General features: G+C 36.7%; 1 protein-coding gene across 6 annotated transcripts; it reads right to left on the bottom strand.

The window, feature by feature from the left end:
* Positions 1-246: 246 nt before the first annotated feature.
* CLEC7A (C-type lectin domain containing 7A) lies at positions 247-12,987 on the bottom strand. 6 transcript variants are annotated; one of them, XM_021690638.2, is made up of 6 exons: positions 12,866-12,987; positions 11,046-11,144; positions 9,784-9,921; positions 8,299-8,450; positions 6,452-6,570; positions 247-1,169 (listed from the first exon to the last, which is right to left on the bottom strand). In XM_021690638.2, exons 1-6 carry the CDS (start codon positions 12,966-12,968, stop codon positions 1,034-1,036), a joined length of 747 nt encoding a protein of 248 aa, XP_021546313.1. In that variant the 5' UTR covers positions 12,969-12,987; the 3' UTR covers positions 247-1,033. The 6 variants fall into 6 exon arrangements, with proteins under 6 accessions (XP_021546313.1, XP_044770861.1, XP_021546314.1 ...); XM_044914926.1 differs by lacking the exon at positions 9,784-9,921; XM_021690639.2 differs by lacking the exon at positions 11,046-11,144.
* Between the last annotated feature and the right edge of the window lie 293 nt (positions 12,988-13,280).

Here is a 13,280-nt window from a genome sequence, read left to right as displayed (position 1 = left end):
CTGCGAAACGGTAATCATAAAAAATAGTAAGACATGTTTTGCCTTTCAGAATGTTAATACCTCAGTGATAAGATTTTTTTTTTTTTCAGATTTTATTTATTTAGAGAGAGAGAGCATGCACAAGCAGGGGGAGGGGCAGAGGGAGAAGGAGAGAGAGAATCCCAAGCAGACTCCACGCTCAGCATGGAGCCTGACACGGGGCTCAATCTCAGGATCCTGAGGTCACCACCCCAGCCGAAATCAAGAGTTGGATGTTCAACCAACTGAGCCACCCAGGCCCCTGGATTGTTTTTTTTTTTTTCTTTTTCTACATTCATTACCAGATCTTCTTTGATTGATAATATTTACAACGGAGAACACTTTCTTATAAGAACAGTTACCATACTATTTCACATTATACAAGATCCTATTAGTCAGAGATGTGGCAGACATATTCTCTGAGCTATTTAACTGAGGGAAAAAAAAGAGATGGAGTTGCTGCTTTTTCATGATGTTTTTTGATCATAACCATATTGATGAACAAAATAATAAAATAGCTCTGATTGTAGTGAAGATTTTTTTTTCCTCATTTTGCTATTCAGAAATACATTTTGCCTTCCACCTGTGTCTGATACACTATTAGACATGGAGGAACATATCATGGAAACACATCATGTGTACTCCAGGGGCATTTTTTAAGGACAAAAAGCAACTTTAATAGACCCAGAAATAAAGATCTTCTTGAAACACCAAAGGTTTATGGCTAATTCCATGTTAATATTAGGTCAGTCAGTGGTAGAATGAAAATTTAAGTTTAGCTGACTTGATTCCATTTCTAGGGCTCTATTAACTAGAACCTAATACTGGCCTGCCATTTCAGTTGGTAAGTTCAGAATCATAGCTTCTCCATTCTCATCTAAGATTAAAGTTGGCTGAGCTCTCTTGATCTTTTCAGCAGTTATTTTGACCTCAAATATCTCTCTTTTCTGTTTTGTTTTCTGCCCTTCTTAATATTTTACATACTTCTGTCTGCTCTTCCACCCCGACACCTCCATCATTTTATTGACAACTTCTTCTCACAAATACTGTATGAGGGCACACTACAAAGTTGGTCATAAATTATTGACAGGTGAATCCACACACAACTCTGAGATGAGTTTTCTTGGGTTTCTGTGCTTCTGATTTGAAACCTGTTAAAATATAATGAGGCAATTAAAACAAATGTAAGAAATACTGTCTATTATCTACACAATGCTGAAATAAATTAGCAAGGATATGGGTAAGGATATTGGTGAAAAGAGTTCCTAAATGGTTACGTTATTGGGAAAGGAAACTTGAATTTAGATTGCATTAGTTCTCAAATGGTAACAGAAGAGCATTCGTTATTAAGGCATAAAAACGACTCAAAAATTTTTTAAGAAAAATATTATTAGTCACATAAAACTAAATAAAGCTCCTGACAGATAAGAAAAATCATATAGTATTCTATAGACAGTTCTTTATTTATCTTTCAACCTCTTACCTAGAAGTATATTTATCAAATAAAGCAACAGACTAGTGAAACCAAGCAGAAGAGTTATTGAGAAGTATCTAGAACTAAGTGAAGAATCATAGGTGCACCTGGGTGGCTCAGTCAGTTAAGCATCTGCCTTTATCACAGGTCATGATCCCAGGGTCCTGGGATTGAGTCCCACATCAGGCTCCCTGTTCAGTGGGGAGTCTGCTTCTCCCTCTACCCCTCCCCCCTGCTTGTGATCGCTCTCTCTCATGCACTCTCTCTCTCTCAAATAATAAATAAAATCTTAAAAAAATAAATGAAGAATCATAGATATCAAGGCCATTTAAAGGCAGGGAAAACAGCATTATATATTTTAATGCATTCTGAAGACAAAATTATATTACAATACAGTGATAGACAATTATGATAATTATCATGGGTAAGTGGCAGTACAGCTCTGTTCTATTTGCTCTTCAGTCTCCTGAAGGAGCAGTGTTAATTAGTAGAGCTTAAAAGGCAACATTGAGCTTCACTGTAAAAGCTGTGGACTGGTACTCTTCATCTTGTGTATCTAGCTCTTCTTGGACCTGGGGCTGGAGGATTGAGACAATTCTTTTGTAGAAATGACTAGGCTAAAAGCATGAAACAACTTTGATTCAGGCCTCAGGGAGAATTCTGACTGGTGTTCTCCAAAAGTTTTCCTTGACATCCAAGAGTTTTTTTTGGGCATGGACAGAGCTACATTAAGTTACTGCCACCCAGGAAACCAAGGCATAGTAACATATCAAAGTGATAATTTGGGCCCACTCTTGTGATTTTTAGAAAGAGTCCACTAGTCATATGTTTAAATAGCAAAAGAAAACTCAAGACAAACAAGTGCTATAAAAAAAGTAGGACATATATTTTGTCAAGATTGTTAACAAATTCACTGTGCTTAGGCTGGTGGAAGTGAAATAGTTAAGTGGTGTTAAAATCAAAATGTGATCATACTCAGCAGTTTGTATTATTTACACCCAAATAATGCCTACCAGAAGCAAATTAAAAGCCACTCTGTAAATTTCAAATTAATTATACAACATTTAAGATACAATGTTGAGCACACTATCAAAAATAATCAGGCATGGGGTGCCTGGGTGGTTCAGTAGTTAAGCATCTGCCTTTGGCTCAGGTCATGATCCCAGGGTCCTGGGATCGAGCCCCACATTGGGCTCCTTGCTCAGCGGGGAGTCTGCTTCTCCCTCTCCCATTCCCCCTGCTTATGTTCCTTCTCTTGCTGTGTCTCTCTGTCAAATAAATAATTAAAATCTTTAAAAATATCAGGCATAAAAATCAAATAATCCAATTAAAAATGGGAAGAAGACATGAACAGATATTTCTCTAAAGAAGACATTCAGATGGCCAACAGACACATGAAAAGATGCTCAATAACACTCATCATCAGGGAAATGCAAATCAAAGCCACAGTGAGATATCACCTCACACCTGTCAGAATGGCCAAAATCAAAAACTCAGGAAACAAGTGTTGAAGATGTGGAGAAAAAGGAACCTTCTTACACTGTTGGTAGGAATGCAACTGGTGCAGCCACTGTGAGAAATGGTATGGAGTTCCTCAAAAAATTAAAACTAGAATTACCCTAGGATCCAGGAATCACACTACTGGGTATTTACCTAAAGAATATGAAAGCACTAATTCAAAGGGATACATGCACTTCTATGTTTATAGCAGTTTTACTTACAGTAGCCAAATTATGGAAGCAGCCTAAGTGGCCAAGGATAGATGAATGGATAAAGAAGAGGGGCTACACACACACACACACACACACACACACACACACACACACACACACTGGAATATTATTCAGCCATAAAAAAGAATGAAATCTTGCCATTTGCAATGACATGGATAGAGATAGAGAGTATAATGCTAAGTGAAATAAGCCAGTCAGAGAAAGACAAATACCATATGATTTCACTCATATGTGAAATTTAAGGGGAAAAAACAAATGAACAAAGGAAAAAAGAGACAAACCAAAAAACAGACTCTTAATTATAGAACACAAACAGGTTACTAGAGAGAAAGTGGGTTGTGAAATGGGTGAAATAGGTGATGGGGATTAAAGAGTATACTTTATCATGAGAAGCATTGAGTATTGCATAGAATTGATGAATCACAATATTGAACACCTAAAACTAATATAACACTATATGTTAATTATACTGGAAGTAAAATTTTAAAAATTAATAACAAAATAATCAGACATATAAGAAAAATCAACATGAATGAAAAATAGGAGAAAAACATAATAGAAACAGACATACATGAGTATAAGACGTTGGAATTATCAAATACAAATGTTAAAGCAACTACATTCTAGGAGTTAAAAGATAAATTTGAGAATGTTGGAAGAAAGCTAGGAATTATAAATAGTGACAGAGTAGATTTGACAAAGAACCAAGCTGAAGTTATAGAACTGAAAAATTCACTAAACAAAATTAAAAACTTAATGGAGGCTTTTAACACCAGATTAACCACAGATGAGAAAAAAAAATTGAGAAATGAAAGATATATGAGAAGTAAATATATAAAGAAAAAAGGATGAAGGATTAAGCAAACAAGACATACAGAATGTTGTAAATGGGTCTATAATGTATATAACTGGAATCCCAGAAGAAGGGAAGAAAGATAGGGTGTAAGCAACATTTGAAGCAAGTTGGCTGAGAATTTTCCAAAGCTGAAAAAAGGCACCAGGTTTAAAACATATATTACCTTCAAACAGCTGACCTTTCCAAAACAATAATAAAAAATAGGAAAACATTATAATAGTATCTTTGAGCGGCTGAGAGAAACAAACTACACATTTCCAATTTTATAATCAAAGAAAATATTTTTTTAGAAAAGTTGAAATAAAAACAGTTTTAGACACAGAGAACTAAACCCTAAAATTTCTACTCTAAAGGGAATAGTAGAGAGTATTCTTCAGGTTTAAGGAAAATGGTTGAAATGGAAGGTAGGAGACAGAAATAAATAAGAAGCAATGCAAACCATAAATACGTGGAAAAATCTAGATGAACTGTGTATAAATCTATACATCTACTGTTTTCTAGGGCTATATTCTTTACTGAATCTGAGATGCCATCAATTGTTGAGAGACCATTTGTTTAACTAATACTGTGAAATAAATTCATCCAAGATGGGAATTTGGTAGAAAACCCTGCAGAACAAAGGATTATTCTGGTGTAGGAGTAAATGAAAACTAAAACTACAACCAGGAAAGAGTAATAGTGAGCAGTGCCTGTCTCAATCTTGCCACCAAGTGGAAGATGGGAGAAAAAAAATTACATCCCCTGAGAAGTTGAACCACAAGCTCATACTCACACAGATCTTCTAATCGAATCCATAATACCAGTGTGTTTAAATAACAAAACAAAAAAAACAAGCAGAGTGTTTAAGTAATCTCAGGTTTGTGGTGCCTCTCTTTGACTGGCAGAAGCAAACACTAAGCCTTCTTAACAGGGCTCAACTTGAGTTCAGACCTACAATGATTATAAAAGGCCTGCAGTTGTAAGACAGGTGCCAACTGTAGAGATTTAAAACGTGGGAAAAGATGTGAGAGCATTGAAGTACACAAAAATAATAGCATGTAAATTGGGGAGGGAATACACAGAGTAAAGAAATATTCGAATATATTTTTATATTGCCCAGGAAGAACATTATAAAACAATTAATATTAGACTTTGATGAGTGAAGAATGTGTGTTGTAATCTTCAGAGCAACTATGAAAAAACTAGTAAGAGTAAATTCTAAATTAATATAAGAAAAAATGGAGTCATAAAATTATTTAAGCGGTTCAAAAAGAGGAAAGACAGAAAAAAAGTACTTTGAATGGGCTGTACACCTGTACAGTATAAAAATTCTAAATCTATATGTGCCTAATAATACGGCATCGGCACCTCAAAATAGTTACGGAATTTTAAGTAGAATCACAGCAGGAGATTTTAATATACTTTGGAAACTTTGCCTTTTCCTGCCTCACTTTGTGAGCTGAGACATCTCAGTGTAGCTCATCTTCTTTCTACCTGAGCCCTGGATTTTACACCATTAGCTCCCCTCGTTCCCAGCCCTTGATACTTGAAGGGAATTTATAGCCCCAGGTTTTCCTGGGTCACCAGCTCGCAGATGGCAGACTGTGGGCCTCCTTAGCTTCCATACTCATGGGAGCCAATTCCTCATAACAAATCTCCATGTATCAATTATTCCTCATTGTGTGTGGATCAGTCAGAGTTCTTCAGAACCAATAGGAGATCTATATAGATCTTCTTCTCTGAAGAACCCTAGCTGATCCACACACAGTAAGGGAGAATTTATAATGAAAATGGAAATATGTTTAAAAGAACTTTATAAAGTGTGAAATGTGGTTACTTTCAAAATTAATAAGAGCATGTGTCACATATTTAGGTGCAGGACACTATGCTAAGTGATTTGACTTTTATCTCCTTTATCTTAAAATCCTATCAGACAGGTATTATTTTCATTCTCATTATTCTCATTTACAGATGAGGAAAGAGGGAGGGGTTCAGGTAGGTCAAGCAGCTTAACCAATTTCACACAGTGAGTGGACCAATCATTGTCTCAACCTGAGAAGTGACTCCAAAGCCCATGCTCTTCACCACAGTTTTATACTAACAGTGATGGCTCCTAACTGGACTACTTCTAACAGGTGCCAGACGCCCTCCTTGTAAGAAAGCTGAGGAACATTTGTGTTGACAGCACTAGATGACCACTCAACTTGTTTTGACTGTAAAATTCTCCTCTACCCTCTTTTCTTTTTTTCCCGATTCACTCTTTTTCTCTCTTCATCACCATTTCCCTTTCTCTCATTCTCATAAATGGCTCACAAATCAGATCCTTAACTGCTTGACATGCTCTTGTCTTTCCGAGAAAGGGTGTGAAGTTTTGTCTTTCCAGATACTTACAAGTTAGAAGAGAACATTGAGCCGTCCTCCCAGAGCCATGATCCTTCAGTCTGATGGCGAGAAAGTCCTATCCAGAATGAATTATCAGGTTGAGAGGACATTTGCCTTACTATAAATTCCTGTAGGAAAGCATAAATACAAATACATGTCAAAGAGTCACTGAGAGAGTGAGACAGACAGAGATGATAGAGATAAAAAGATGGAGAGAGACTCTTACAGACACTGAGACAACAGATTGAGTCGCCTTCGTGAAGAATGCATGCATACACTGGCATCAACCTAGAGAGAAGTGTCAATTATTAAATGCCATTGAGTGCCTCAAAAAGTATATTTCATTTCTTCAGAGTCATTATTGTTTAATTTTCCAATAAAGAATAGACCCATAATGTCAAAATTATAATGCCTCCATGCAACCTGCCTGAAAAGATCCAAGAATGACAGAGCTCCGAGGCAATTTTCATGGACAACAGGCCACTATCTTCTCAAATCAAATATATGAATTTATCACATTTTTGTCAAGAAATCCTTTGCAGAGTTAGATAAAAATATAAAACTAACATAGTTCCACTGCATGTTCTATGAATAAGTAATTTGAGGTTTAATGATGACATTCGACAAATGACAGGAACATCGAAAAGCCAGACTTCCAGTGTCATTCCCTTTCTTTGCCACAATCTACTTCCATTCATTTTCATGCGAACTACAACTGTTGGGTAATGCAGGACAGAAACACAAAAGTTGAAAGGAAGTGAAAGTAAATGTAGGAGTTACAGATTGTTTTTAATCCCTTCTTATAGCCCAACCGAGTTCTACCCTTCACTCACAATGCATTATAACTTCCACTTTTTCTGTAAAACTTTATATATCCAGGGATCTCTGTCTGAATTCCTATGTCACTGAGTGCCAATACCAGATATTTAACTTTTAGCAGCTGTTGAGTTCTTTCTTTCTTCTTACAAACTATGTAAGCATTGAAATAGCAAGGTTACTTTTTAAACCTCTTTGCCTTTCCTGGTATCTTGCAAGGAGTAAATGACTTATAAATGTATATTATCATTGCTGCTATTTTCCTTGATAATGATGACAAGGGGGAGAATTTTCTATTTTACTCCACCAAATTTAAGAATTGAAATCCAAACACACAAAAATGAGTAGTGACCTGATTCTTATTGTCATGCAAACTTGGAGTATGTTTGAATAGATTTGTTTTAAGGTAAAACACACTGGGGCCCCTGGGTGGTGCAGTTAGTTAAGCATCCGACTCTTGGTTTTGGCTCAGGTCTAGATCTCAGGGTCATGAGATCGAGACCTGCATCAGGCTCTACACTCAGTGCAGGGTCTCCTTGAGATTCTCTCTCTTCCTCTGACACCCTCCCTGCCTCAAGCACACACACTCTCTCTCTAAAATAAAATAAATAAAATCTTTTAAAAAATAAAGTGAAAATATTTATTTTTGAATTAATTAAAAAACCATATATTTTACCCACTTAATACATGCTGTTATTATAATTATGGAGGATATTAAATGTGACTTTCTCTTAGGGAAAATATATTTTTTTAAGATTTTATTTATTTATCTGCGAGAGACAGAGAGAGAGAGTGCTAGAGAGAGAGTGTGAGTGGTGGGGAGGGGCAGAGGGAGAGGGATAACTCCTCGCTGAGTAGGGAGCTGGATGTGGGGCTCCATCCCAGGACCCTGGGATCATGACCTGAACCAAAGGCAGACACTTAACTGACTGAGCTACCCAGGTGCCCTCTTTTAGGGAAAATTATCATTACCTGGAATCTACCTCTATTTTTCTGCTCAATATAGACCACAGATAATTATAACTGAAGTCTACACTTACCAGTTCTTCTGCACTGTCTATCTTCAGGAGGTTAGAGTGCAGTTGAGAGCACTGTCTTTTACTTCTATTCCAGGAAGCTAATGATGTGCTAAATAGATAACAGTTGTTTTTATGTATGATCCAATTAGGAGGACAAGAGCTGGAAAAAGCTCCTGGAAATAAAAAGTAAATACAATGAGGTTCATAACATGCCAGTTTGCTCTTTCAGTGCAAGCATCATTCATCCCAAGGATACTTAATAATCAATGAATTACCAGTAATATATTCCATTTTCAGTTCAAATTATAGGGATATGATTTTTACAGAAGAGACCACATTGAAACCCCCTCATTCATTTAAAACTTAAAAATGAATTAACTATAAACAGTGTTTTAGACAGTCAACCCTCCTTTCCTTCTTGACCTGTCTTCCATTCTTTCACCTTCAGTCCATTACTCCTTTTCTTCATGATAATTTTTAAAATAAATCAACTCAAAATCAATCTTCAAGATATACAGTAATTTCATGTTAACTTATTTTAGAGTTGTGAGATCCATTTAAGAATGCAACTTTCCAGGGCGCCTGGGTGGCTCAGTTGGTTGGGCGACTGCCTTCGGCTCAGGTCATGATCCTGGAGTCCCGGGATCGAGTCCCACATCGGGCTCCCTGCTCGGCGGGGAGCCTGCTTCTCCCTCTGACCCTCCCCCATCTCGTGCTCTCTCTCTCTGTCTCATTCTCTCTCTCAAATAAATAAATAAAATCTTTAAAAAAAAAAAGAATGCAACTTTCCAAATGAGAAACGTATAAGAGCAATTATTCACATTATAGAGTATCTCTACTTTCTATTTTTAGCTACTTGATACAAATAGTAAGAAGGTATGGGTCCAGAGATGGAAAATTGAAGTCAAAATATCATCATAGTCAATTATGATACAATTAGAAACAAAGGTCAAGTGTGTCTAAAATTGTAATGAAATTGTATGACTAAAGAAAAACAAATATAACCAGTTTTCAGGAACGTATCTATTCTATTAGGTCTATGTATCTTGTATATGTTTAATTCACATACAATTCTTATTCTAAGAACATTTTCCCTTCTTTCCTTTTCTCTCCCTTTCTTCCTTTCTGACATCCATTTTCCTATTCTATCTCTGTTACTTTAAAATGTCAATTCTTAAGTGGGGGGAGAACACATTTCTTTCCTTTGCATCAAGTTATACAATCTCCTATAGGTCTAAATATGTAGAGAGTGATAAATTCATCACTAATTTGAAAAAAAAAATCCAACTTAGAAATCATTGGCCAAATGCATGGGATATTTATATCACTTTATTACATGTATGACAGGGACATACTATACTGAGATAATACTGATGTGTGCTTTCCTTGAATGCACAATCCTTGCATGTAAAAATACTGTCTTTACCAACCCTACTCCAGGCCTTAGCCACAGTAATTAACTTTCCTGTATCAAGGATTCCATTCATCTTTTAACCCTGCCCTTGCCTGTGGTTGTGAGAGTCTTGGTAGGAGCCACATGGTCTTCTAAAGATGATTGTGTGGGTTGACTGTGGTTCTCTTTATTTCTTGATGGGAAGTTGTCATTCTTCAATGGGTTGCTCCCAGAATTGGATCTCCAAATAGCTTCATATGCCAACAAAAATTACAGTGACAGAAAAAAAAAGTCATTCTACTATATTTGAAATTATAATTCCAAAATCCATATTTTTGTTGGAATACAAAGAGATATATTCTTGATTAATGATAAATAGATAACACATTGCTGATTGAGAGGTAAAAGTAGATGATAGAGAGATAGAGAGATAGATAGATGATATATGGTAGAATAGAGGATAGATAAATAGATGGAAAGAAAACATTACTTCTATGAAGGTGTAGTAAAAAGGAGAACAACAAAGCAGATAGAGGAGTGTGAAAGGGAAAACAAGAGGCACATGAAATACCATCAATTGGAGCATGATAGATTTGAAATAGTAATAAATCTTCTTTCTTCTGTTATTTAAAAATGAGAGCTCCTTGGGTTGCCTGGGTGGCTCAGTTGTTAAGCATCTGCCTTCGGCTTAATCATGATCCTGGGGTCCTGGGATCAAGTCCCACATCGGGCTCCCTGCTCTGCAGGAGGCCTGCTTCTCCCTCTCCCACTTCCCCTGCTCGTGTTCCCTCTCTCGCTGTGTCTCTCTCTATCAAATAAATAAATAAAATATTTAAAAAAAATAAAATAAAATAAAACCAGCTATTCAAGGAAGATACTAGAGCAATATAGTTAAGAGTATGCATTTTTTAGGGGTGCCTGAGTGGCTCAGTCAGTTAAGCCTCCGACTCTTGATTTCAGCTCAGGTCATGATCTCGGGGTCATCAGATGGAGCCCCGTGTCAAGCTCAGTGCTGAGGGTGGAGCCTGCTGTCCCTCTGTCCCTCCCCCACTCGTACTGGCTCTCTCTCCCTCTCTAAAACAAAAAAAGGAAGAAAAAAAAGAGTATGCGTTTTTTCAGTCAGATTGCCTAAATTTCTAATCATGGTCTTACCACTAACTAGTTTATGGCCCTAGAAAATGAAATGCACCTCTCTCCACCTCTCACTTCTCTTATAAGTAAAATGAATTAGTAGCACTGATTCAATGTGGTTAATATACAGATTCAATTAGATTATGCATGTCAAGCTCTTAAAAGAGTGCCTGGCACATAATAAATGCTTATCAAATGTCTGTTGTTGTTGTTGCTGTTGTTGATCTCCCCCACCAATACTCACCCATGGTACCCAGGATCACAGCGATCACCAATATTAGCAAGCATAGGATTCCCAAAGTCACAGCAATGGGACGCCAGTGAGGAGATGTAGCACTAGTTACTAGGAAGCCAGAGGGAACAGAAATTAAAATGAAGAAATATGACAAATCACAGAGCATTTCAGTTCTACAGTTCATCAAAATCTGGAAAATTCTAAAGTGAACTATTAATCTCCGATATGCAGATAATCCAGTCATCTAGGATTATCTGAATTTTCCCTCACATTTAGCATACCTCCTTAGGTCCTGGAACTATAATTTCAGCACAGTGCCCTGATACCTATACACTCCTAATTTGAGGTTCACACTGATGGTCCTGACATTACCAGAGTTTCTGAAATCCCACTCATTTTTATAGAAGACATATTACGGTAGGGGAAATAGCCCTGGTTACTGAGGATAACCTTCTCTTTTCACTTACTTGTTGCATAGCCTTGGGTGAATTACTCCCTCTGTTTATTCATTTCTCTTTGTGAAAAATTGGGTTAATAATACCTCAGAGGATTATTGTGGAAACTAAATGAGCTAACACATAAAAGCACCTAGTCTAGAGGCTACTAGCACATTATACATAACTCACTGTTTGTCAACAAATACGTAGAAACATACACCTGCCTCCCTACCTCTTGTATCATCCAGTTTTTCCAGTCCTCCTCAACAGGTTGAGCAAGAAAAGGATTGCATAAGTGGTAAAGGGAAAATAATTGTGCAATGTGGGTTACCATAAAGCAGAAGAGAGCAAATTCTCGTGTCAAAACTTATGAATAATCTTTCTCTTGATAACAGGAAGCTGATTTTATGTTAATACCACTGCACCAAGGATATAGTTCTGTCTTTGAGAATAAACATTACAAGCATTTCAGAGAATTGTCAAATAGGAGAACCACAGAGGAAACAAATGACTCATTCTATTAAGGAAGAGAGCGTATAACGCCTTTCTCCATATTTTACTCCTTTTCTATTATAAGACTCATGTTCTGCAAATGGAATCTTTTCATCTAGCACATATATTTCCCTTCACTAGTATACAAAAGACTCCCATTTGGTTAAAAAAAAAAATCCAAATCAATGTCTTACCCCCAAAAAACACATCAGATTCATGATTCCAAACCCTATGACTTCGAAGTCCCTTTGGCCTTTACCACAAAATCACAAATTTGTTTTTTCCCTCACCTATCTTCTCTCTCTTGTCTCCAATATCCTGATGTTGTTCATATACATTTCTTTAAGTTTCCGTGACTTCCATTCTACGATTTACTCCTTTCTACCAAACAAGCAAGTCACTCCTATTGAAATTCTTACATCTTTGCATTTCATCACACTTATTTACAGTTCCTTACTGCTGAAGTGTCTATTTCTACAGAACAGAGAAATTGTGTTTTCTTTTTTTCTTTTTAAAGATTTTATTTATTCATGAGAGACAGAAAGAGAGAGAGGCAGAGGCAGAAGGAGAGGCAGGCTCCCTGCTGAGCAAGGAGCCCAATGCGGGACTCAATCCCAGGACCCTGGGATCATGACCTGAGCCAAAGGCAGAAACTTAACCAACTGAGCCACCCAGGCACCTGAGAAATTGTATTTTCTGCCATCTTAATAATTAATTTAAATACCAATAATTAGTTACCAAATGCTTGCAACGAACAAAGATATTTCAAAATATCTTCAGTGACTTCTGAAAATCTTTTAAAAGGTTTTCAGCCTACAAATCATAAGTCTCTCAAATTTTTTCCACATAAGTGTTTTAGTTGATGAGAACAAGAACATTGAAAGCAGAAAGAAAAGATACCTTTCTCTAAGACCACAGGTCTCCCAGTGATGCCTTGAGAGCGGAAGTCTAATTGAGTATAACCATCTTCATCCAAATTTTCTACCCCAGAACGGGATTCCATTGTTCTACTGAGTTCCTAAATTGCCACAGCATTTGAGAGCTCTTCCCTTTCTTAAGACAACTGCTTGTGGACAAAAGAGGATGTATGAGTCAAATCATGTGGGGTAAGCATTTACTGAGTTTTAACAAGTTGAGCTTAAGTAAGTAGTCCAACCAGATATAGCCAAAGGCAGAAAATGAAAACTATGCTGTGGTAAGTTCCCATTTGTACCTTTAGATCCTGTTTCTAAGACTGACGAGTCTTAAAATTTTAAGGCAACACAATAGATAGCTCTTTGTTTCAGACCAAATATAAGAAAAATGAAACATGAAT

This window comes from Neomonachus schauinslandi, chromosome 5 (assembly GCF_002201575.2).
Source record: "Neomonachus schauinslandi chromosome 5, ASM220157v2, whole genome shotgun sequence".
Lineage (NCBI taxonomy): Eukaryota > Metazoa > Chordata > Mammalia > Carnivora > Phocidae > Neomonachus > Neomonachus schauinslandi.
This window is presented reverse-complemented; position numbering and strand designations above follow the sequence as displayed.